This window comes from Nuphar pumila, chromosome 14, assembly GCF_984573655.1.
Source record: "Nuphar pumila chromosome 14, dmNupPumi1.hap1.1, whole genome shotgun sequence".
NCBI lineage: Eukaryota > Viridiplantae > Streptophyta > Magnoliopsida > Nymphaeales > Nymphaeaceae > Nuphar > Nuphar pumila.
Window position 1 is genome coordinate 85476525 of NC_143262.1, and position 27344 is coordinate 85503868.

General features: G+C 36.7%; 2 protein-coding genes and 1 non-coding gene across 6 annotated transcripts; 1 reads left to right on the forward strand and 2 right to left on the reverse strand.

The window, feature by feature from the left end:
- Positions 1-685: 685 nt before the first annotated feature.
- LOC149817214 (small glutamine-rich tetratricopeptide repeat-containing protein 2-like) lies at positions 686-22707 on the forward strand. 2 transcript variants are annotated; one of them, XM_089987198.1, is made up of 5 exons: positions 686-924; positions 2759-2897; positions 17789-17820; positions 22150-22236; positions 22462-22707. In XM_089987198.1, the coding sequence occupies exons 1-5, from the start codon at positions 718-720 to the stop codon at positions 22612-22614; spliced, it is 618 nt and encodes a 205-aa protein (XP_089843324.1). In that variant the 5' UTR covers positions 686-717; the 3' UTR covers positions 22615-22707. The 2 variants fall into 2 exon arrangements, with proteins under 2 accessions (XP_089843324.1, XP_089843325.1); XM_089987199.1 differs by lacking the exon at positions 22150-22236 and having other exon boundaries at positions 717-924.
- LOC149817215 (small nucleolar RNA Z195/SNORD33/SNORD32 family) lies at positions 12928-13008 on the reverse strand. The gene has a single exon (XR_016427773.1). It is a non-coding gene; the product is annotated as a small nucleolar RNA Z195/SNORD33/SNORD32 family (small nucleolar RNA).
- Positions 22708-24161: 1454 nt separating the features above from the next.
- On the reverse strand, positions 24162-26753 carry LOC149817216 (GATA transcription factor 5-like). Of its 3 annotated transcripts, XM_089987239.1 has the most exons (4): positions 26522-26753; positions 26146-26281; positions 24768-24956; positions 24162-24681 (listed from the first exon to the last, which is right to left on the reverse strand). In XM_089987239.1, the coding sequence occupies exons 3-4, from the start codon at positions 24948-24950 to the stop codon at positions 24175-24177; spliced, it is 690 nt and encodes a 229-aa protein (XP_089843365.1). In that variant the 5' UTR covers positions 24951-24956; positions 26146-26281; positions 26522-26753; the 3' UTR covers positions 24162-24174. The 3 variants fall into 3 exon arrangements, with proteins under 3 accessions (XP_089843365.1, XP_089843367.1, XP_089843366.1); XM_089987241.1 differs by lacking the exon at positions 26146-26281 and having other exon boundaries at positions 26522-26736; XM_089987240.1 differs by lacking the exons at positions 26146-26281; positions 26522-26753 and adding an exon at positions 25034-25892.
- Positions 26754-27344: the final 591 nt, after the last annotated feature.

The window sequence follows — 27344 nt, forward strand, 5'->3', positions numbered from 1 at the left end:
TGTGGGAAAAACTGAGTATGATCCAACCTGATCCAGTCAAATCCAAATAAAATGGACCTGATCCAAAATCAACGGAATCCAGTTAGGTCTAACTGAATCTATGTATGTGGATTCATTATATCTCAAAATACGACTGAGCCTAATCCAGCTTAACTTGATCCAATCCAGACAAATCTGATTTGGATTCCACTTCCTTCTTTTTTCCATTTTCCATTAATCTTGTGGGGGTCAATATGTTTTTAGAACCGGTACTATTATCCTTAACAAAATCAAGTTCTTCCTTTTTTTTCCATTTTCCATTCACTCTATGCGGGTTACCATTTTTTTAGATACCCAAACCATTATCCATAACCAAATCAAGTTGGATCTGGTTTGGTGTCACTTCATAAACCTCATTACAAAGAATTGACCAGATCTGGTAAAATCCAATGGATCTACAAAACTTACCCCTGCGTCGTATCCCCTTTTATAATCCTCCTAATGAAAAATCAGTTCAAAAACTACGTGCCCTGTGTCATCTATGGCGTATCCTTGTGACGTGTAAGTCAAGCGACATATATGTGTTCTCTGTAAAATGAAGCCAATAGCACGTTATTTATAAAATTAATGCAGTTATTTTGGTTTCTGTATTGCCGCCGAACCATCCCTTTATATTTATTTCCCATGTTTTTGCTTTTCCCTGAAACAGCAGAGAGAGAGAGAGAGAGAGAGAGAGAGATGAAGATGGTGTGGAAGAGAAACGATAAGAAGCGGGCGGCCCCCATCGAGCCACCCCCCGCGAATCTCCCCTTCGACCGAGGGGACGAAGGCGACGCCTCCCCGTCCTCTTTCCAAGAGGACGCCCAAACCCTAGACCCCAAATCGGCGGCCGAAGAGTCGAGTCTCGCGGAATCCTTCGAGTCCGAAGGCAACAAACTCGCCGAGGTAAACGATCGGCGATCCTTCATGGTCTTCTTCTTCTTCTTATGTTCATTATGGAATTAAGAATTCTTGAATTGAATGTGGTGAGTGTGTGCTGTTTTGGAGCGAAAACTGTTCATTGCAGCATTTCATCAAACACTTTGGGGTTATTTCCGGGAACCGACATATCCCGTTTTCCTGGATAAGATAAGAAATCGAAATACGGAATGAGCTACATATTTTCTGACTAATTCCCCTATACATTGATGGGTAATTGGGTATTTCTTGCATGCCGGTGTGTTGTTTCTGTTTTCTATGTTCGATTGGATCACCTAGGAGCAATTGATTTCAATCGTTGTAAAATTCCATCAGGCGGTCCTAGTTGAGAATGAATTTACGAGGCAATACGTCTTTCTAACTTAAAGAAATGATGATTCAGTTGGTTTATTTGAAGATTATGCCTCTTTAAAGTGTGTGTCAGATAACATCAAACAGAAATACGAGCTACTGCACATGATGGAGAAATACATATGTATGAAGATGGAAGAGTATTACAACATGGATGGTACCTAAATTATGGTCCAAAGCTATAGCTTTTTCAGTAAATGACGATGCAGTTTTCTACTGTCTTCAATAGTGAACTTCATTCTAAACGATGGTTTGGGGTATGTTGCGAATTGATTAGAACAACTTCCCTGCTACCAATTGAACATTTAGTTGGCACTTAGTCAACTAGATATGCAGAAGAAAAAGGTGGAGCAATGTTGTTAAAACCGTTTCAGTAGGTGAATAGGTTTCTCAAAAACCCCTCTGAATAGAATCGAATCGTATGGAAAACGGTACTTTTTCACCACGGGATGACACTTATCATTAACAAATAAAAAATATTTTAAAATGTTAAAAAATTAACCCTCTTAAAATATTAAAAGAATATTGAAAAATGCTAGTTTTTCTCTCATAAAAAATATTAGAAAATACTAGCTGAATTGATCGGCCCCTTTTAAATCGCCTGTGGGCCGATTAAAACTGAATCTGCCTATTCAGGTCAATTCTGGCAACATTGAGATGGATGCATCAACAACGGATGTGACTCTTGAGCAAGTTAAACTGTTAATCTTTAAAAGATAAGAACCGATACGGAGGAAGATTTGGTGAAAAAAAGTTTCTCATCCAGTCAAGAACAAGAAAAAACCAGTAGAACAGAGAGAAAATGAGATGATCTTGACAAGGATTATTGAAGGCAGATGAGAAGTGTTTTGAGCATATCAGGGTGAAATGTAAACCTATAGGAGGTCTGAGGCATAACGCTGAAACGTTCTGTTTATGCGTAACGGAAAAATGAAAAGTGCTATGATATGGTTACTAAGAGTTAGGGTTGGACATTGGTTAAGTCAGGTCTATTCCTAGTTAAGTCTGTTAGAGCTGACAATTCGGAGAAAAGGCAGGACTCACCAGCATCCTAACCCACATTTATCAGGCTCGAGCTGGTCCTGTGTCTTATCTAGGCCAGGGGTATACAGCAGTTGAGCTTGTCGGTGGAAATGGATTGTAGAACTAGGCAAGCAAAGGCACATCAGCATTGACCTGTTTCTGCTGTCCTTTTTTTGTTTTTGGTTTCTTGTGAAAAAAATGGAGAGCATGCAAACCTCTCTCTAGTTTGAGCTTTTCTTTGTTTATCACATGTTCTATTTGCATTTCATATTACTGTGATATGCTGATATCACTCGTTAAACTCACTTGTGAAGCTTGAAGATCCTGTTTTTATTGTCTTTTGTGTGTCAAAACCCCTGACACAGTGATACATTAGTTGGGGTTTAGTGTTGATCTCATTTGGAGTAAAGTTTGTGTTTATTTGAAGAATGGCAGGTATCATGAAGCGTTGAGTAAGTGGGAGGCTGCACTCACTCTTATTCCAGAAAGAGCAATTTTGCATGAACAAAAAGCACAAGTCTTACTTGAGATAGGAGAAGCTTGGAAAGCCCTGAAAGCTGCAACAAGTATGCACTATCTTCTTTAAGATGGATTTTTTGAGACATAAGATTACACTGTGGATGCTATTAGTTGAGCTGTGGAATGCTTCATAAACAATCACCCTGTTTTTGCTTTACTAACAAATATGCTCCTGTATTATAAAGAAAAATAATATGCTCTTGTAAGCCTCCCTTCTGTATGAAAGAATAAGTTCCTTTAGGGCATGTTTGAATCACAGGATGCACCCGAGCAGGGATTGACCGATCCCTGCCTTGGTGCAGTCCCACATTTGATGCGCGGGAACCAACTGGTCCAGTGGGGACACGTTGCTTCCCACCCCTTTATATTTAAAATGGGTGAACCAGTGAGTCTCACTCCACGGGGTGCGACTCATTGAGACTCACTGGTCCTAGACAAATGCCACCTGGCATGTCCAAGCTAAACGGAAACAAGGTCCTCAAAAGATATTCACCAAAATAACAAAGTGAACCCTCAAGGAGTTCCACCAAAGCACCAAAAGAACATACACAAGCCACAAAATGGGCCTACACACAAATACCCACTAAAGGGGCAAACACAAGGAATAAAAAATAATATTTTATTGATCAACACTATGCAAGAAATCATACATTGTAGTGGGGCTTTGCCCCATATTTATACCCAAAGAGGAAGGGGCTCATAGAAAGTCGTTGGGGTCCCAACGACTCCCTATGTTGACCAATCAACTTATGTTGACTAGTTCAAAACCAAAATAAAAAAAATAAAAAACATAATCTTAGTTACTGTTTCTAGTTTCTATCTAGTTATATTATATATGACTATATATATATGTATGTACACTTATTTTTAACACTTTGCCTCAAACTTACGGTTGGATAACTGAAAGTTTGTCTAAGAGAAGCTGGAATTTAGGAGCAACGAGAGGTTTGGTGAAGAAATCCACCAATTGATATTCTGAAGTAACGTTGGGAAGATCAATAGTGTCGTGTAGAAATTCCTCTCATACATAGTGACAATCCATCTCAATGATTCAATTGAAAGGTCTGGTTACTGGCAACGTTGATGAAACTTTTGTTGTCACAATATAATCGTGATGCTCCTTTACTCTGAATGCCCATGTCAGCCAGCAATCTCCTTAACCAGACTACCTACATAGTGGTTGTAGCCATAGCTCAGTATTCTGCTTTAGTTGAAGAAAAAAAAAACTTTTTACTGCTTCTTACACCTCTATGAAATCAACGAGTCACCTAAAAACACACAAAAACTAATGGTTGAGTGTCGGTTATTTGGATCATCTCCCCAATCAACATCAATATAAGCAATTAAATCTACAGAGGAAAAAATAAATAAGAAAAAGTCATTGAAAGATAGAAGTTTTGATATATTGGATCAACTCTCATATGAACAGTAGTGGGAGCATGCTGAAACTGGCTTGCTGTGTGAATTGCATGCACAATGGCAGGTCGCGTAATTGAGAGATATAATAGAGCCTCGACAAGTTGTCTGTATGGTGTTAGATTTTTAAGTGGTTCCCCATCATCAATCTTCATTTTGACATTTGCAAGTCCGAGAATATCAACCTTCTTATCATCTGAAATATCTGACCTGACAATAATATCTAAAGCAAATTTAGATTGAGTCAGTAAATAACCTTTAGAGAAATAAGCAACTTCTATACTAAGAAAATACTTTAAAAATCTCAATTCAATCATTTCAAAATGTATTTTGAGAAGTCTCAAACTTCCTGTTTGTCACCTCCTGTGATGATCATGTCGTCCATATAAAAGATAAGAATAATAACACCTGCATGAGAAATCTTAACAAACAAAGTTGTGTCATGAAATTTAACATCAAGTATAACTTGATTAAACATATCATACAAAGCCTTTAGTGCTTGTTTAATATACATGGTTTTATCTAAATGAAGGGACTTTCCCTTAAAAATAACTATATCATACGATGCTTCCATATCGACTTATTCAACTAATTTTTCATTGAGAAACACATTCTTTACATCTATTAATATATAGGTCATTTATTCACAGAAGCAAGGGCTACTACAGTTCTAAGTGTGGTCTTCCTAACAACTGCAATTGAGACAAAGGTTTTCTCATAATCTATTTCATACTCTTGAGAGTATCCCTTGGCAACTAATCTAACTTTGTATCTTTCAAGAGTTTTATCACTCTTGATTTTTATCTTGTATACCCATTGACAACCTATGGGTTTCTTTCTTAAGGGTGTATCTTGGACAGTCTTGGTATTCGTCTTTTCTAAAGTATCTGATTGTACCTAGGGATGGCAGTGGAACGGGGCGGGGGACAAGGTCTCCACCCCTGCCCCGTTTCAAAATTTTAACCTCCATCCCCGGTCCATCCTCGTGGCGGGGGAGACTTTGGACCTCCACCCCTGCCCCATCTCAAAATAATAATCCCCATCCCCGTCCCCACCCCGCCCCGTCCACATGAAGATTGCATTTTCCTTGCCATTTTTAATAAAAAAATATGCAATGTCCAAAAATATTTGCTTCTCTGTTTGATCAAGTCCATCATAACTTATTTTTAAACTCTGATGAATATCTTTTCCTTGATTCTTTAAGGTCTTCAAGATGCTTTCCCATTCCTCTATATTGTTCTTATCAAAAAAAGTGAGCCTAATACTTCAAGTGTTAATGGTAGCCCACCGGTACTCTGCACAACTTTCTCAGATAATTTAAAAAAAAATGAGTTTATTTTTAATCAAACGCTACAATATTTGCTAATTGAGAGTAGAAAACAAATTTTAAATAATGTGATCATGACTTTATGAAAGCTTTTTAAGATTTTCAGTGAAAAACAACCCACAAAATACCAGAATTTCATTACTTGAAAATTTGTATATTTATGTCAAGAAAAAGATGATCTAACAAACTATGCAGATTTGGTTGAAGCAATTAACGGGAAAAGCAAAACAGTAGTAGTTCCACCATAATCTGAACCTAGAACCAGTGTTGTGAAAAGCGTTGAGGCGTAGCGAGGTGCTCCACCAAAATCTGAGGCGAGGCGTAAGCCTTAAAAAAAAAATTGTAAACTTAAAAAAGCTATAAAAAATATCTAAAATTATAAATAAATAAGAAATGCTTTATTGATGAAGCACCAACCAACACGAAATAAAAAATCTCAAATAAATACGGAAAAATTATGAGATAATTAGTATAAAGAAAAATAATGTCTATGTTTTTTTTATAGAAAGAAAAATTTAGACAAACCTTAGCTTATATTAGTATCTTTTCTGGGGTACATTAATTCACGGGAAACAGAACTAGGAGACAGAATTCTGCACAAAATTTCATATCAACAATAACTAATCATACTTCACAAAATATTTTCAATGTTGAGAGAAAAAACTGAAGCAAAACATCAATGAGAGAGACATCAACTGGAGGAAATCAAGGCAACATGGATATCTTGAGAGAAAAAAATGAAAAACATAAAAAACTACTTTAACTACAATGTGATTTTTATACAAGCTCTCCAGCTCCACCAATTTAATGTAGATCGCACATGGTATCTGACCTACCAATTACGATCTAAGAACAACTGAAGATTGATGAGTGTAAAGAAACGACTTTGAATATATTATGTTCAATAATGAACCAATACACATGCACATGAAGTGCGAATATACCCACTAAAGGAGAAAACACAAGCACATAATGTGCTAACACATAAACCCACAAAGGGGCAAAAATGCCTATAAGGCATAAGTTAATATTATTGAAGAGAGGAAGGGTGTAACACCCATTACATGGAGCAAAAGCTCCTCCAAATGAGTAGTTAATACAAAGGGGAGAGCCCCTATTTATACACTCTCAAAGGGACCACCTTGGGGGCTCCCAAAGGAGACGTTGGAGAGCCCCCAACGGTCACATTTGTGACCGTTGGGGGCTCCCAACGTCTCTATTGGGAGGCCCCCAATATGGTATAAAAACATAAATAAAAAAAACAGAAAATAAAAAAATAAAAGAAATATTACAATGCATATTCCAATTGGAATATGCGTAAAATGACAAATTACAAGAATACCCTTGAGGGTATTTTAGGAAGAGAAAATATGTATATTTATATATATATATATATAAATAGAGATACGTATACATATATGTGTATACGTATCTTTATATATATATAAATATATTATATGTACATTTAAGGATTATATTTCAACATACATATATGTGTACGAGTACACATATTTTAACACCCTCCCTCAATCTTTGCGGGGAAACGAAAAGATTGAAAAAAGTCGCAAGATTCCAAGAGGCTTCGGTAAGGATGCTATTGAAACTTGTAAATGCCTTCCTCCAATTGCCTTCTAATGGTGAACACATTTCCCGATCCATCCAAGGTACTTCTTTTTATCCTATCTCCAAGATCCTGTGGAATAACAACAAAGAACAAGTAAAAAATATCTTGCACTTTACTCAAATGGAACATTCCTAACAAGGTTAATCGAAACCATATCGGATGACTCACCCGTAAAACAATGGTGCAAAATTATAACTTATGCATAGAAATTTGAAGCACATGATAAAATAATTACTTTAGCATGAAAAGAAAATTTAGAAAACCAAAGTTTCAAAATCATATATCATGTTAAAGAGTGAGCGAAAATGAATTGCAAGAATGCATAATGCATTCATAAGATCCAACATTGGACAAACACAACCCCATAATGGGGAATAACAAAATGGTCCACTAAGGGACACCACAATAAGCCCACGAAGAGGCATAAACTACATATGTTTTATTGAATGAGGGCCTAAAAGCCCATAATGAGCATATGCATATACTATCGTAAAATGAATGAGGGCCTAAAAGGCCATAATGAGCATATGCATATACTATCGTAAAATGAATTAACACTTAAAGAAATCATTAATGAACATGCTCCAAACATACTTTAGTCAAAATGAACACAAGAGTTCAAAAGGTTTTAAATCCATTTAGGAGGCAAAATAATGAGTGTTATTTGAGTAGAGAACCTTACACATTTAGAAAAATCTCACTCAAATGACAAAAAACTCATTTTGCATAACAAATACAAAAAGTGACCACATAAGCACTTAAAATATAGATTAAATGCCAAAAAATGAATTTGATTTTAAAATATGCATATCAAAGATATGATTTACTTGTATCTAAAAGAAAACAACATATGAATGAAATTTCATAAATTTCAACAATAGTTCATCCATTACAAGCAACTACCTCATTAGTCCTCCAAAAACCCATAAATCAAGTGTATAAGCTATTAGATCAAGAATAAATATAATGTCATTAAAGGCCAAAGACACACACAAAGGTGTGCAAAAGAACCTCTTATCTACATATAATAATACTTGAAATGAGTGCATCAACGACAAGAACAAGAGAATACCCTCCAACATGGACCAAAAGCATCTCTTGTCTACGTAAAAATACACTCAAAACCAAGTATGTTCAGCTACTAGAGCAAGAGTATCAAGCCAACCATGGGCTAAAACACAATACATCTCTTGTCTACATAAAATGACACTTGGAATGAGTGAAAGAAGTCAACCATGGGCATACATCTCAGCGACTAGAATAAGGACACAAATGCCAACATGGACTAAAATCACACACCATGGTGTGAATCAACGTGCCTTGTCTACATATAATAACACTCAAGGCAAGTGTGTTCAGCTACTAGACCAAGAGAATAAAGCCAACAAAGGGCTACTAACACACAAAGGTGTAATAAAATTCTTGTCTACATATGATGACACTTAGATAAGAGTTATAAAAGGAGAAGACTTTTGAGGCAATAAGACTTTGTAATCACAAACATATAAATAAAACCTTGGACAATATTTTGAAAATAAATATATGCACATACGCACAACAAGAACACTTGGAACACTTGTGCACAAAAGCATGTAAAAGTATCTTTAACAAGATACTATAATCGATGGAACGATATAAATGTAAGAACATGCACATACCAAGAACACTTGGAACACTTGTGCGCAGAAGTACAAAACACAAAATCACAAATGTGCAAATGCACTCATAAGATTCATAAGCAATAAAAGGTTGGGCAATAATCCCCAACACCCTTGAATTAAATATACCTTAAAACATTTAAGGTTCCAAGACACCATATATTCATCACACTTATATATAAATAAGAGCATCCATAAGATCAATGGCCAAAAGAAAACGAGTGACACACTCATAATTAGAGATCATATAACAAATCATTCTAGAGTCCCAAGGTGCCCATAACTCACCTCAACAACCATCTTTAATATGGTAATTGGACAATCTAAAATGACATAACACAAGGTGCCCTTAACTCACCTCAACAATTATCTCTAATATAACAATAAGGCCATACAAAAAGAATTGATGCATCATATAACTTGTGATGGATAAAAATAAATGTCATAAAAAGGCAATTAACACTTAGGGAAATCATTTTCCAAATATGTGATTTTACAAAGAGGGCCGATTCAAAGGTCCAACATAATTAATCACAACAATATGCCTTATAATAATTTTGCATAAATACGAAATTATGTTCAATCATGATCATTATCAAAAGACTCAATAAACACAACATGAAATATTTAAGCAATGTCATGTTGTGAGGACGGATTTGGAATAATCCAAGAATCAAATCAAGCCTTTATAAATTGCAATTATATGCATACCAAGATGTAGAATGGCAATAATCTTAAATGAGCAAATTTAGGACAACATGTAACAAGAAATTGTGGAAGCACTTATAATGATAAAAGGAACAATCTCACAAGTCCACTAAGGGACAAAACAAGCCCTAAGGAAGGCAATATATATCATCTCTTTATTGAAAAGAGAGTACCATGTGAAAATGTCTATGAATAGACAATACGCATACAAGCATGAATACTTTATAAAAGAAGTGTACGAAGACACTCTCACAACACTTGAACAAAATACGCAAAAAGCATAATAATAGCAAACATGCAATAATGCATGTATAAAAATGAGCAAATGCTTGAGGCTCTCAAGCTTTCACAAAGATGGTAATATTAAAAAAATCTCATTAAAAAAAACCAATATTAAAAAGAAGCTTATAACAATCATGAAATCTTCTCAAAGAGTATATACTCATAAGAAGATTCACAAGGATAAAAAGGCCTCTCAAAGAGAGATCCAACAAACAAAATTCTCAAATGAGGATACATACGAAAGGAAGAGGGAAAAGTTTATTAAAGTGGAGAAAATCCCCAAAGAGAATACTAGGATTGCGTTATGGCATAAATCTATAAACAAAAATTCATAATATTATATGACTTAATAGATTATAACCAATGGCATGAATATGTTTTAAATAAACACAACATGAAATATTTAAAACATATGTAATAAGTATGCAACATTAATGAAGACCATAAATCTTATAATAAAACATATTCTTGAAATTGAATTGAAGAATGAAAAGAGGATAGTCATATTTTATGAGATCATTTTTAAAACTTAATTCAACCGATATTATAAAAATGCTTTCTTAATCAAACATTGCTCGTATGAAAAAGAACTCATTAGGTAGGAAAATAAAACATCATTTTTCAAAGGCACATGTTATTATGAAAAAACCTCATATAGGACATTTTAGAGGGTAAACACATACCTTTAATATGAAATAATTATGATGAGAGTATGTAAGCAATGCTACATCTCTCACAAACATTTTACTTCTACATAACTTTCTTTAAAAAACTTATTTTTCAAGAAAAGACATACGAAAGAGAATAATATAAAAAGTTCAATGGAATTGTTAAGAATCCAAACTCATAATGACATGGAGAACACAAATGCAAAAACATATCTAATTCTTTATAATGCTCAATACTTAAAGAAATATAATGCATACCAAACAATTTTAAGAAGCAAAAGAGAGACACATATGAAAAAACATATAATTCTTCATAATGCATAATACTTAAAGAAATATAATGCATATCAAATAATTTTAAGAAGCAAAAGAGAGAAACGAGAACTTCACCATTCTTCTTTAAAATTTCTTGAATAGCACGCTTCCCAATGCAACAAAGAACAACTCGATCCCAACCTTGCTCTGATACCATGTAAAGAAACGACTTTGAATATATTCGGTTCAATAATGAACCAATACACATGCACATGAAGTGCGAATATACCCACTAAAGGGGAAAACACAAGCACATAATGTGCTAACACATAAACCCACAAAGGGGCAAAAATGCCTATAAGGCATAAGTTAATATTATTGAAGAGAGGAAGGGTGTAACACCCATTACATGGAGCAAAAGCTCCTCCAAATGAGTAGTTAATACAAAGGGGAGAGCTCCTATTTATACACTCTCAAAGGGACCACCTTGGGGGCTCCAAAAGGAGACGTTGGAGAGCCCCCAACGGTCACATTTGTGACCGTTGGGGGCTCCCAACGTCTCTATTGGGAGGCTCCCAATATGGTATAAAAAACATAAAAAAAAAACAGAAAATAAAAAAATAAAAGAAATATTACAATGTATATTCCAATTGGAATATGCGTAAAATGACAAATTATAAGAATACCCTTGAGGGTATTTTAGGAAGAGAAAATATATATATTTATATATATATATATATAAATAGAGATACGTATACATATATATATGTATACGTATCTTTATATATATATAAATATATATATGTACATTTAAGGATTATATTTCAACATACATATATGTGTACGAGTACACATATTTTAACAATGGGAACACCTAGAAACAAAAAAACATATTTGCAAAAAATATATTTGCGTGCAAATCTGTTGGTTATAGCAATATATGGCAGGGGCTTGGCCCTTGTCTGCTATAACCAACAGATGGCAGGGGTCGAGGCCCCTGCCTGACTGAATCATAGAATGGCCCTGCCATTCTATGGCCCCTGCTAGAAACAAAAAGCAGGCAAGGGCTTGGCCCTTGCCTGCTTTAACCAATAGATGGCAGGGGCCGAGCCCCTACCCGCCTGAAACAATATATGGCACGGGCCTCGCCCCCTGCCTGACTGAACCATAGAATGGCCCTTGCTAGAAACAAAGACTAACGAAAATCATATATGGCAGGGGCCAAGGCCCCTACCTGACAGGGACCACAATCGGCAGGAGCCATGGGTCCTGCCTGTCGGAATAAATCGCACGACAGGGGTCGTGCCCCTGCCTGCTACAGAGATTCAAGAGAGGGAGGCAGACACGAAGGAAAAAGAATGAAGGGGGTCGGGTTACCTGGGGTATGGCTGCTTCCGGCGTCGCAGCTGCTTCCGGCGAGAAGGAGGAGGCCGATAAGGGAGAGACGCCAGAGAGGGATTGCGAGAGAGAGGGAGAGGGGTTGCGAGAGAGAGGGAGAGAGAGAGACTATGAGAAATGGGAAAGGGGCTGTGAGAGAGGGAGAGATTGTGAGAGACGAGAGAGAGAGGGGCTGCGAGAGACTATTTAGGGCCCCCGACCCTCATTAGGGTCGGGGGCAAGATTTTAATTATGGTCAAATGAGGGCTTTGACCCTTATTTGACCAAAATCATGAGGCGTGTACGCCTCACCCTGAGGCGCGCCTCGCCTCGAGGCGTACGCCTCAAGGCCTTTGAGGCGTACGCCTCTGTGCATTTGCGCCTCAAGGCACAAAGGCCCTCGCCTTGAGGCGAGGCGCGCTTTTTGCGCCTTGAGGTGCGCTTTTAATAACACTGCCTAGAACAGATAAAAATCAGATCCAAAAAAAAAAAAAGATTTTTTATGTGCAACATCAGCCACAAGATGGTGAATGGTTAATGAATAATCATTGTCACGCTCAATAACAAAATTTGATAGCATCATTGATTACACCAACATAAAAAATCAGACAAGAAAACTTTAGGTCGCAATTGGTTGCACACATTTATCGTACCAACAAATAAAAATCTTGATCCAATGTAATTTTAAAGAAAATGGGCACACCCAGATAGACCCTTCAAAATCCCACAGAAGCAACAAAAACAAATTAACGCAGAGAGAGAGAGAGATCAGATGGTAGTGCATGTTATAGATTCATCACTCTGTTACAAATTTGATTGGGTTTAACCATCATCGCGTCTCCCCAATTTAGTACCCCAAATTGAAAAAAGATTTAACGTACGAAATGAAGAAACTCGCACAAAGAAATAGAAAAGGGCGAAACAAAAAAAAAGAGTGAGATACGGTAATCCTTTCAAATGTACAGAACTCAGGGCTAGATTTTCTACTTCTACAGAACAAAAAGGGCTTCTGGTTGCAGCTTCTCAAAGATGGTATAAAAGACGAAAACGTAAATTTACCTTCTCTCTCTTTTGGGCGGCGACGGTGAGTAGGGATGATACAGTATTTTGTCTAATTAGATTTAGGGTTAGTAAGTTAGTAGTATATATAAACATGGTTGTTTTATAATTTTATTACTTAACTTAGGGTATTTTAGTAATATTATTAATGGGGCGGGGATGGGGCGGGGCGGGGCGGGGGAAAGTGTAAGTCCATCCCCGCACGGGGATTAATTTTAACCTTCATCCCCGCCTCCATCCATGTTTCATTCCCTTCATCCCCGGTCCAAACGAGGCGAGGCGGAGCCCCATTGTCCCCCGGTCCATTGTCATCCCTAATTGTACCCTTATAGCTGCTACCCATTAAGGATGTTTTGATGCTTCAACATAGTTTGAGGGTTCTATATAGGAATGTATCAAAGCAATGTAAGCTTGATACTTGGGTGAAAAGGACTCATAGGACACGAATTTACCATGGGTCCAGATATTCTGGATGACCTTCTAGTTTGTATCTCTTCATGGTCTTCGTTATTAGTATATTTTTCTAGAGCACATGGATGTTCAGAATTACTACACCTAGAATATTTGTTACAGTTTTGATCTCTAGATTGTTCTTTACTTATTTCATTACCATGAGATTCTTCTTCACTCACTATATCATTTCTGATTTCCTCATCAAGATCAGTATCATAATCATCAAACGTTGAAATTAGATCTAATAGAAAAGAATACTCAGTTATTCCCTCGGAATTTTTAAATTCAAAAAAAAAATCTAAGAAAGACATTTCTTGAAACTTATAATTTTTTTATTTTTAAAGCCAAAGCATCTATAACCTTTTTGGTTATTTGCAAATCCCAAAAAAATATAAGGAATAGCACGAGGAGAAAACTTATCATTGTTTTTATCAGCGAAAACAAAACATTTGCACCCAAAAACTCTTAAGCTTGAATAATCATAGGTAAGTTTAAAAAGTTTTTCAACTCGTGATATATTTTTCAAAGAGACAGATGGCATTCTGTTAATAAGACAATCTGCAGTTAATGTTGCTTCAGTTCAAAATTCTTTAGGTACTTGGTTTGAAATAAGCAAAGTTCATGTGGTTTCTATTATATGCTTATGTTTTCTTTCGGTCGAGCCATTTTGTTGTGGAGTTTAGGGCCAAGATTTTTTATGTATAATACTATTGGATTCTAGGAAATTTTTAAATTCTTTTGATAAAAATCCTCTTCCTAAATTAGTACGAAAGATAAAAAAACATCCTTTTGAAATTTATTTTTGACCAAATTGTGAAATATTTGAAAATATGAAAAAAAAATAGATTTATGTTTAAGAAAATAAATTCTCGTATGTCTAGTAAAATCATCAACAAAGATTACACAATATGCAAACACACCCTTAGATATAATAGGTGTTGGGCCCCATACATCCGAATGTACTAACTTAAGCGGTCATTTAAAAACAAAAGTTCTTTTTTGGAATGAAATCGTTTCATTTTGCCAAGAATATGTTTTACATGTAAAATTTTCAAAATTATATAAAAAAATCATATTTTGAATGTGTTGGATTTTGGACACATTAGGATGACCAAGTTTTTTATGCCATAAATCCAAATTCAGTTTTTGAACATTATAACAAAAAGTATTCTTGGGTATTTCCAAAAAAAATCATGCAGTATAAGTTTCCTTCTTTATAGTCTTTTCCACTCTATTTTCTTCCATATTTAGCCCTTCAATAGTATCTTGAATAGAGAGGACTTTTCCTCTATGAAGAAGAGTTGATTTAGTTGACTCAAACTCTAGTCTTAGACCATTGATGAATTGATAGAAATGTTCCGCATCAATTTGTCTTTAACAGAGTTCTATATCTTCGGGACAATGTCATTGTGGCTCAAGAAGAGCCAACTCATTCCAAAGGTCGGATAACTCAGTAAAGTATTCTCTAATACTTTTTCCTCGTTGAGTCATAATGCATACTTTGTCTTGCAAGTTGCAAATGTGGCCAATATCTTTAAAAAATACATTCTCTTAAGATAATCCCATGCTTTATTTGCAAACTTAGCTAGACTCGAGCACTTCTTAATATCAACACTACTAATGAGACAAAACATAATTTTGGCATGCCCCATTCTCTATTCTTTCATTTTTTTCTCATACGTAACCATAGCCTTGGTCTTTTCCGCCTCTATAAGAGGTACTTCTTTTTCTCCTTCTATCTTAGTAAGAATTAGTTTGGGTTTCAAATCTTACCCATTCACTAATCCCCACAATCATTTCTCCAATACAGTGTTTCATGATTGGATCCTATGTTACAAAGTTTATGTCATTGAGTTTGATGGGTTTTAAGGTGATATTATCATTGTCATCCATGTTTACAACGGTTAAGAGAAAGAATAGAAGATAGAGAGGAGATAATCAAAAGGATCATAAACACTCCACCACCAAGAGAGTACCTCCAATGAAAAGTAAGGACACAAGAGCGCTCCACCACCAAGAGAGCACCTTCAATGAAGAGCACAGACATACGAACACTCTACCACCAAGAGGGCACAACAATCTCACAAGCACTTAAATGAATTTTGCAAAAGAGGCTTTATCTCTTCCAAATCTTGAATGGCACACTTCCCAATGCACCAAAAATCAGTTTGCTTTTCAAGCTTTGATACCATAAAAGGAAAATATGTACCAAAGCCTGAAAGCCCACAAGAAGTCCTAATTTTTGTTATTGTATTTTCTATGCAAGAAAGACCTGCAATTATCACAAGGGAAAAAGAAATCTCATTTTCCCTCCTGAGCAACCTATTAAATGCAACATTCAGCGTTTGCATGATTGCCACATATAACTGGATTGAGAATTTGTCACCATCATGCTGAGCTGATCTACATAAACATGCATTGATGCAAGTATTGATTGGATTAGCCAAGTGAGATCGGTTAATAGGCAAAGCAACCTTGAAATGGGCAATGTTGCTGATACTTGATCCACAAACAGCATGTTAATTTTTATTACTAGTGTACTGTGTGGATCATATTTGAGAAATTCAATTTGCCTCTGTTGCCCAATGCCCTCTTAGGACTTCATCTTATGTTAGCTTTTTCTGGTAATCAAGCTCATGTCACTATCCAACTGTCAATATTGCTATAGTCTGGTTGATCATGAGAGGGCAAAACATGTTGAGACCATGTTTTACGGTTTATGAAAAATTCTTGTACCCTGCATTATAAATTTATATGCCTAACTAGTGGACAGTATTTCAAACTCTTGCAAAAGTGAGAAGTTAAAGGTTTCAGGCACATTGGAACATGGTTAGTATATTTGCCTCAATTTGAAGGGACTATTGTAAAATGCAGAGACTGCTGCCTTTCGTCTCTCCCGCTGCCCACCGTTGCCCCACAGATTTGGCTTATTGTGAAACTATGAAAAATCTTTAAGAGAACAAGGCAGGAATACATGAATTGACAGTGAAAGCTCAAATGATTGACCTTCATGTTATAGTATGTATGGTTATCGTATTGTCTTTTACATAATACCCATGTGGTTGAGAAATATTACCAATGTGTGCCAATAGTACATTAAAGCAGGACTTATACAACTATGCCAAGTATGTTTTCAACATCTTACAACACTTGCTATAAGCAAGAATCAGTTTCCCACATGTAGACTAGTGGGAAAGAGGCACACCTTGTGTCAAGTTCCCAAGCTAAAGGCTGTTATGCATTTTGAGAGTAGTTATAGATGGAATTTGAAAAAACAAACAGTCAATGTAGTGCTGCGGCATATATAAAGCCAATGGTATTTTAGGAATTAATAAAAAGGTAAAGGGTGTTTTGATAGAAGTTCTCATGCCTTTTACATGTGGAAACCCACCATGGAGGGGGCTTGAGTTTGAAAGTAACAATTTAATCAAGCACTACATTTCTTTTTCAAGAATTCAAATTCAACTTTCTAAGAATCTATATGCATGGTTGCACACCTAGTCCTTGTCCTCCATTTTTAGTTCATGAGACTTAAAAGAACATTCATGAGAATCTGTTCTCTATTTTTAGTTAAGAACTTGCCATCTTACTCGAGTTTAGAGTCCAAACATTATATATCTTGATCACCTTGTTTCTTATTTTCCATATAAGATGACTTGAATGTGGTGGCATCTCGTCTTTGCCTTTGGATAGCAAGGCCATTGCAAAGCGGAGGGGTTTGAAGTTTTTGCAATGGTATTTCAAAAGATCCAGAAGATGTCTTTGATGTGATTGGCAGAATGACTACAACTTGTTAAAGCCTTTGTGGACGTTATCCAATGTGTGTTTGCATGCAAAGTAACTGAGTTTCAACATAACTCGCCAAACTCATTATCATGAATTCCAAAGATTTGATTTTGGTTTGAGTTTGCAGCTGTTCAGCTATAAACCATGGTTTTCTTTTCTTTTTCACATTTTTCTGTTTACTGTCAATCATTGCATAGTAAACTGGCAAGAAATTGGCTTGTTTGAAGCCTGTTTCTTTTTTCTTAGTTTATTGCAAATTGTGGCTTCTTTCGTAATCAGAGTTACACATGGTTTAACTTTACGTTGTACCCCATTTGTTATGCAGGAGCAACAGAACTAGAACCTTTGTGGGCAGAGGTTTGTACCAGTTCTGCTCTTCCTTTTCTCTTTTATTAAATATTAGCTGCAAGTTCCATCGTCTTCAAGAATGTCATGAGAATTCTATGTCAGTCCATTTTTTTAGGCCATACATCCAATACTACGTTGTACTTACAAGGTTTCAAAACTGAAGATATAGAAATGATTACTAATACATGGTTGCTAGTTCTCTAAATGTAGCAGAGACCTTTTCAGTTCAAATAACCTTACCTCATCAAATGGGTCTTTGAGTTTTGGCAATCCATATCCTGAAGGACCTTGACTATGTACTACTCTTTTTATGTGAATCTCATGAGGCATGTTAAATCCTATTGCCTTGATGCTTCTTTGCTAATTTTGTTGTTAGGTTTTTGGGTAGTGTTGGACCCCTTTGTTTGCCTGATCTTAACATGAACTTTTTTGTGCTAAACTTGTTTAGTAGATTCCCTGTTTTCTGATATGTGCATCTCTTCTCCATTTGTTGGACTCCTGATGTTGAAGCTTGTGGTATTTTGTTCAAGCTCCTCAACAAAGAACTTAGTGGGATGTTTCCCGTAATAATTAGGTGCATGTATATTCATGATAAAGGAGGAGGGTTGCGGTAGGCCAGTGACAGCCAGCATAAAAACTTAGTCATAACCTATGTATATGAACCAATATGAGAATTTTGTTGGGATGTTCCCTACTGATCGATGCGTTGTACTCTATAGGCCCGGAGGCAGTGATAAATGGGCAAGGGTTGCTAGGTCGTCTCCCGGAAGCGACGCGTCACACCGGCGCCCGGGTGTGGTGTCAAATAGGCAAGGGTTCCCTCACTTTATTGGACGGTGGGGGTAAAGAAGTTAGTCCAAGACAATAAAATTAGGTTAGCCACTTGGAACATAGGGTCTTTAACTGGTAAGTTGGTAGAGTTAGTAGATGTTATGTGTAGGAGAAAGATTGATATTTTATGTCTACAAGAGACCAAATGGATAGGTGAGAAGGCAAAAGTGATAGAACCTTGGGGATATAAGATTTGGTATACAGGAATAAATAGAAATAGGAATGTAGTAGGGATTGTTATGAGTCGTGAGTTTATAGATAATGTAGTTGAGGTCCGTAGGAAGGGTGATAGGATTTTACTTATTAAATTAGTATTAGGTACGGATATTATTAATATTATTAGTGTTTATGCACCTCAAGTAGGTTTAGATGATTCCATTAAGCGTCAATTTTGGAAAGATTTAGATGGAGTAGTACAAGGGATATCTTATGGAGAAAAGTTTTTCATCGGCGGTGACCTTAATGGACATGTAGCCATTAGTATGGATGGATTTAAGAGTATCCATGAAGGCTATGGTATAGGAGAAAGAAACGAAAGTGGAGAAAGGATTTTAGATTTTGGTTTGTCCTATGATATGATCTTAGCAAACACTTGGTTTAGGAAGAGGGAGTCTCACCTAGTAACATTTAAAAGTGGAGTTAATACGAGTCAGATAGATTTTTTCCTACTTAGAAAGAGAGATAGGGGTTGTTGCATCGATTGTAAGGTTATACCGGGAGAAAGTGTAGCTACACAACATAGAGTCTTAATTTTAGATCTTAGAATTAGACAATGTCGCAAAAGGGATAGACATAGGATAGATCCTAGAATTAATTGGTGGGCACTGAAAGGAGCTAAACAAGAAATGTTTGTAGAGCAGGTAGTTAAGGAAGCTAATTGGTGTCTCGAGGAGGATTCAGAATCAATGTGGAATAAGATAGCGGGTGGCATGAGAAAGGTGGCTAAGGAGGTATTGGGTGAGTCTAAAGGCGGTGCACCGCTAGGTAAGGATACATCATGGTGGAACGAGGATGTCAAATTAGCTATTAAGGTTAAAAGAGAGTGTTATAGAAATCTAAGTAAGAGTCGTGATAATGAGAATTTGGAGAAGTATATGATAGCAAAGAAGGAAGCTAAAAAAGTAGTTCGAAGCGCGAGGGATAAGGTATATAAGGAGGTTTATGACAAGTTGGATACCAAAGAGGGCGAGAAGGATATTTATAGGCTTGCAAAGATTAGAGATATGAAATCGAGGGATCTGGGTACGGATAGATGTATCAAAGATGAAACACAAAAGGTTTTAGTCAAAAATGAGGAGATTAAGGAGAGATGAAAAGATTATTTTGATAAGCTATTTAATGGAAGTCATGCTCAGGATCTTGGAGACTTGTCCATTCCTTTTCATGAGATGAATCGTGACTTCATGCGCAAGATTCAAAAGAAAGAAATTGCAGAGGCTTTGAAGAAAATAAAATCAAGAAGGGTAGTTGGCTCAGATGGTATACCTATCGAGGCTTGGAAATGCTTGGGAGAGAAAGGTTTAGAATGGTTGACAAATCTTTTTAACAAGATTTGGCGGACAAATAAGATGCCTAATGAGTGGAGGAAAAGTACTTTGGTGCTTCTATATAAGAATAAGGGTGATATACAAGATTGCACAAACTATCGTGGTATAAAACTCATGAGTCATACTATGAAACTTTGGGAGAGGGTGATTGAGTCTAGGTTGAGGAAGGTTGTCATGATATCGGAGAATCAATTTGGTTTTATGCCTGGAAGATCAACTATGGAAGCTATACATCTTCTTAGACAACTTATTGAGAGAAATAGAGAGAGGAACAAAGATTTGCATATGGTTTTTATTGATTTGGAAAAGGCATACGATAGAGTACCTAGGGACGTTATCTGGTGGACAATGATGAAGAAAGGTGTTTCTCTTAAGTACATTAGTATAATTAAGGATATGTATGAAGGAGTAGTAACCAATGTCCGCACTTGTGGAGGGGTGACAACCAATTTTCCTATAACGGTTGGGTTACATCAAGGATCTGTTTTAAGCCCTTTCCTATTTGCTATAGTGATGGATGAGCTTACGAGATCAATTCAAGAAAATGTACCGTGGTGTATGTTGTTTGCTGATGATATTGTTTTGATTGATGAGTCTAGAGCTGGGGTTAATGCTAAGTTAGAATTATGGAGATAGACATTGGAAGCAAGAGGTTTTAAGTTGAGTAAGAGTAAGACAGAATATATGGAATGTCGGTTTAGTATGCAACAAAGTAGTGATGGGAGTGTAGTGAAGTTTGGTGAGCAAGAAATACCGGTGGATGATTGTTTCAAATATTTGGGATCTATCATTCAAAAGTATGGAGAAATTGATGGGGATGTAAATCATAGGTTAAAGGTTGGGTGGATGAAATGGAAGAGTGCAACTGGAGTGTTGTGCGATCGTAGAATGCCATTGCGGTTGAAGGAAAAGTTTTATAGGACGACTATTAGGCCCACTTTACTATATGGTACGGAATGTTGGGCCGCCAAGAGACATCATATTCAAAAAATGAATGTGCTGAGATGCGTATGTTGAGATGGATGTGTGGAAATACAATAAAAGATAAGATTCGGAACGAGGAGATAGGTAAGAAGGTAGGCGTTGCACCCATTGAAAATAAGATGAGAGAGAATCGTTTACGGTGGTTTGGACATATTCGGCGAAGGCTTAATGATGCTCCAGTTAGAAGGATGGAGAAGTGGGAAAATATATTAATTAAAAGAGGTCGGGGTAGGCCTAGGAAGACATGGATGGAGGTGATAGAAAAGGATATGAATGCTTTGAACCTCACCGAGGACATGACATTGGATGGAAATGATTGGAGGAGAAGGATTCATGTGGAAGACCCAGAATGATTTTCTTTTTTGGTTCATATCGCCGACCCCAATTGTTTTGGGATGAAGGCGTAGTTGTTGTTGTTGTTGTATATTCATGATATGGGTATTAGTAAAAATGGTGCAATAAATGAGAAAAGGAAGTTAAATAGCTATTTATGTCTTCAAGAAAGATATATACATTGTGGAATCAAGAATGCTTGTTATATCTTTTTTAAATTCAAAATTTGCAAATGCCCAGCATACTCGTATCAATATTGGTTCTTCAGGGTGCTGTTGGTGCTAGTTGTTTCTGTTGTATACATGTACCACTTATTGTACATATAATATATCTTTGTGCTATGTATTTCTCCTTTTTTTTTATTTTGTAGTGATCTCTCTCTCTCTGAAGGATCACCGTCTAGCCATAGGACTGTCCAAGATCTACAAATCATGGATCATCAATGGATTTCAATCACATGATCTCCCTTCTACAGTGAATCGAAACCTCTCACTATGCACATCATCGTAGTCTGTAGCCCATAAAGACATTATCTGTAGCCATCATTATTGTCTAAAGCTCATGGATCGTGAGATTCTTAAGTCCTTGGTGGTTGTATTTATTTCTAGATTCTTCTTATATGATGTGATAATTTGTTATTTAGGCCTGGATCACACTTGCCAGAGCACAGCTGAATTTTGGTGAACCTGAAGCATCCATTGAAAGTTTTGATAAGGCTTTGTCAATCAAGGTAATCATTGTTTTTTCATCCTGTTACGATTCAATCACAGTACATGAGCTTTTAGTAGATGAGCATCTGTATCATCAAATTTCTGAGATTTCAAGATTCAAATGATAGATAACACTTCATTCTTGTTACTTGCTATGTGAAAACATTACCCTCTCTCTCTGACTTGTTTCATTCTGTTTTCAACTGAATTTGATTTTTTTTATTTGATTGTTCTTGTTTTTGTAGCCTGATTTGGAGGAGGCACGGTCTGACAGGGAAACTGCATTACATCATGTTAAAAAGAGAAAGCAGCTTCAGATTTCAGGGTTGAATGTTGCTTGTCATCGATATACTGTTAAGGACAAGGTTGAAATCCAAGATGCAACCCATAGAGATTAGATAATTGAAAGATTGTTGATGAGGTAATTGAAGTTTGTAATCCTGTAAAATAGAATTGTGTTGTGAAATGGAATGGTTTCTATGAAGAGCGAATTGCTCATGTGAAGTGTTGTATTTTAGTTAATATTCCGGAGATGAAAAATGTGAATACTTGTATGGTCTTTTAAATTACAAACATCAACCTAATCCAAAAGCAACACCTCTAAAATGCCAACTGTTTGCATTACATCAACAAGAAAATATTGAAGTTTTTAGATAACCCTTTCGAGAAAAGAAAAACAAATATTTTTCAAGCTTTATCATTCACGGGACCTGTCATTCCTTCTTGTATATTGGCATGGCACGAATGCCTACTTTTAGGATGGCTATATATGTATCTTTGAGTAAAGTGCTTGCTGATCTATACAAACATGCATTTTTTAACGCAGAACTGTCTAATCTGATCTTGGGCATCAGGCCTTATTTTATTTATTCCCTTGATTATTCTGCTAGGTTGGATTAGTTTGACATAACGTTTGTTCAAAAAATAGCTTATTTAGTGAATGAGGGCTCAATCAATATGGTCTTCTACTCTGTGGGCTTGGGACATATCTTGCTGTTTGCCAAATTTATGTTGACCATGCTGGACCTAGTGCTTCTAAATTTATGCTGCCACTGATCCAATTAGATATTTAGACCATAAAATTCTGTAATCAGGGCAGTATGGCTAAGGGAACAGTAGCGTGGATTGTGAACTATTATATTTTTTGTCTTGAACAAGGGAGAGTCCTAAAACGCATCTTTTCCATGTTCTAAGTACAATATGTTCTCGATCCAATTTAATGTTTTTGGGCCAATTTACTGTTCAAAACTCAGTATGCTAGGAAACTCATTGAAATATTTGTGATCTTAATGCATGCTCTCTGATTTGTATCCATTTTGAGCTAATCTGCTTACCATAATCGAACATAAACACAAAAGAAAGCGTAATATGAGCTTTTGAGCATGGCCAACAATGTGTGCTGTTTGGATATCATAGTTGGCTAGCGGTTCAATGGAGATTGGATGATGTTCCTAGTCCTCTGTAGGCCTTCTCCGCATATCCAAGGCCGAATTGCAGACTTTTATATTCAACAAGCTGTCTGCTTGGGATTTGGGAAAGATTCAACTTCTAGTATTCTTCACAGTTTTAATCTGTTTGCATCTGAAATCTGGAGGGAGAAGCGAAGACCTTTCAACCCTGTCTCAAACACGGGCTCTGTCATGATGTCTTGTTTAGTATGTTTAATATGACATTGTGAACTTATGATAAAGATTGCTTCAAGGTTTCATTTGTATTTGTTTGCAATACTCTGCGCGCATTGTGTGTGTGTGTGTGTGTGTGAGAGAGAGTGTGTGAGAGAGAGAGAGAGAGAGATTACAGGTTGAAGTTGGAACGGTTTATATAAGTAAATATAAATAAACTTATATAAACATTATTTATATATACACATTTATTTATTTATAGCCTGTCTAGCCTAATCAAATTTGATTTGTAAACCGCCAAAAATGTATGTATTGCACCAAAATTTTTAATTAAGATCAAAATGTTCCCTTCTTTCTCCTGATTTCCAGAACTTTTCTATGACTATTGGAGTGCACATTTGATACAAATGTAGGACTTGCAGCAGGTCGATATTCTGGCAGCAATCGGCCTGATTTATAGCGCACACCACATGCATTGCATAGTGTCTTTGGTCCAAGTGGCCCCATTCTCCACTGTGGGCTTGTCTCTGAAAGGCAGTGGCTGCACTTGCGTGCCCCCTCATGGTTTGCTGGTGAGCTACCATCTAGGTTCTCCTTCCCCATTGAAATCTTCACTGCAGTTTTAGTATGGTCAGTGGAGAGCATCTGCCATGAGTCGCTGAACGAGACGTTCAGCGACCAAACTCGTCGTCCGGTCTGCAGGCGCTTGCTTCTTGCCTTCACAGGTGCTTGAAAGTTGTGAACAAATGGTGCTCTGGGGGCATGCTCAGTGGCTCTTGGGGTGCTCCATTGTGAGTGAGAATCCTTGTGAAGGGCCCATTCTAGTTCAGTGAGAGAATCCATCTGCAAAAACACCAAGACCCCTGCCAGTGGAGCAATGTGGATGGGGATGATAAAAGAGGCTCAGAAAAACTTGAAGGACAACTCACAGGAATGCAGAGCTTCTCAACTGGTACTTCACTGCCATCTGGCTCTGCACCACCTTCGTTTTCCATGTCTAGCTCTTCAATCTCGTCCAAGGGAAAATCAAAGAAACTTTCCATGTTTTGGGAATAAAAGGGCTTCCAATCTTCTTTTAGAGAGCTTCTGCTGTCAATGTGGTCGAGTGCCATCTTTTTCTGCCATGGTTGAACACATTTATTGTTATTCCAAGACATAAAGTTGCAATTTTGAGAGAGAGAGAGAGAGATTAAACCTGTTACTTCTAGGCACAGATGGTAATCTATCCGGTATAGAACTAGAGTGGTGATATGGTAATCTACCCAAAGCCCCACAGGAGAGAGAGAGAGAGAGAGAGAGAGAGAGAGAGAGACTTCTGGATACAGATGGTAATCTATCCAGTATAGAGCCAAGAATAGTGATATGGTAATCTACCCAGAAGGGAATCCAATGGCTAGCATCTCATAATGCCAGTTGTACAAGGGGTACTTCTGAATTTAAGAAAAAAGTTTAACGGATATTTTGGAGAGAAAAGATTTGATAACCTTTCAAGTGGCAGAAAGACAGCTGTGAGGACATTATCAAACTCACATCATTTTCATAAATTTAACATGTGACAAGGTAATGTTATTTACATGAGTTTTCTTAGGAGAAAAAATATGTTTTATTTTTGTTGTATGGTAATATGCCATTATCCCCAAAGGGGTTTGGCGTAGTGGGATGGGTCTTAAGTCGCTGCCTGGTCTAGGTTCAAATCTTATAAGCGTCACCCCTTGCGCAAGCCAAAACATAGCGACTCCATAGGGATAAGGGGTAAGCCCATGAAGTTTTATGTTGCCAGAACATCAACCAAAGGTATGGCAGGTAGGTCTCTGATCTCTCGAGGGTGAACTTTCATGTAAATATAAAAAAAAAAAACATGCCATTAAAAAAGTTAAATATTGCTATGAATAATGAGCATCCTTAATACTATTTGTACTGCAGTGAATGTGTTGTGAGTGGTTAATTTTTTATGTTTTTAAAAACGTGTCTATATCTTGTAATTTTCCTATAAATCATATTTCTTACTAAGTAAAATATAAAGAATAAATATATGAGATTAGATTGATGAGATGCTGAGAAGGGGAGTTATAACGTTGCCGGTTGTAGATTTTAGACCTTTTTTTTTGGTTGAACCATTTTTCTTTTACATATATATATCATTGTTTTATGTGGTGGTAACAGGCTCTGATCCAAGTTCGAATCTCGAGGGATGCAACATAATTAACCCAACACCTTGGAATACGAGACCACATTAGGTATGACCCTTATATATATATATATATATATATATATATATATGGCAGAAAAAGAGTTGGAGGTGCAAACTTGAAATTAGTGCTAGCAGAATGCTTTTGTCCGGCAGAAAGCGGGTTGCTCTTCTCAAGGACAGCACCCTGTGTCCAACTGTTCCTCCCTAGCTCTTTTTTCCATAGCTTTACTTTCCATGTGCGAGATTCATTTTCTGCAGAATCATCTTTCTCAGAACATGACACCAAACGCCCCATATAAAAGTAGTGATTCCCACATAAACCACACGAAGCATCATCGAACTCAACACAGAAGGTGCTAAAATAGAACTAAGGAGAAACAAAAAATTGTTGGGCATCTCTCTCTCTCTAGAGAGAGAGGTCCGAAATTTGGAAAAGGAAAATAAAATAAGCACCATGAAAGAAGAAGCAGAGAGTTGAAAGGTGCATCATACCTGAGAAGGAAGAACTGGAAAACTTAAGTTAGGTGGCGTTTTAGGTCTTCTGTTAAAAGAAGAATGGAAGGAGAGAATATAAATATAGTACGCGTAGTAACAAAGGGGAAAGGGAAGGAAAATAGGAAGGAGAGAAGGTTAAGGAAAAGTGGAAATCCAAAACAACAATAGGATCTATATTATCCAATGGACATTTTCCTTCAGTGCCAACACTGCCCTGCTTTCCTTCCCAGCTAGGGTTTGGTACCTCTATTATTACTTTATAAATGAGGGCCAAGTGAAAAAGCCTACATGCCTAATGCTTATGAACAACCCATGTGGCTTGTATAGTGGGCATTGAGAAAGTACCCTTGAAACTTAGGCAATGACATGGTTGTCCTACTTAGGTCAGGTTAACTTATTGGTACATAGACCATGGGTGTGTTCATTCCAATTTTGGGCCTTAAGAAGCTGTTGGTGAACTTGGAGCAATTTTGTGAAATTTGGTATGTCTCAATTCGAGCCCAAGCAAAATTTTGTGATATCATTTTCGAAACGACAACTATTTGTCGAAAGAAAGCTGGCCCCATTGACTTTGACTAGGTACCGAAAGTCCGTCAAGCTACCCGGCTCGATGTCCACCCTTAATAGTGATCATCCATCCATCTTCGTGTTTGATCGGTTGACAAGTGGACGGTGGAGATTGGTTTGAGTACTCATGTTGATTAAGTGATTACCCTTGTCTTAGAATCAAGATAATCCAATAGTCTTGCAAATGAAAGCAAAGAAAATGTTGATTTGTTCCTTTAATTGAAAGATTAGCCAAAATTTTAGTGTCTGGGAT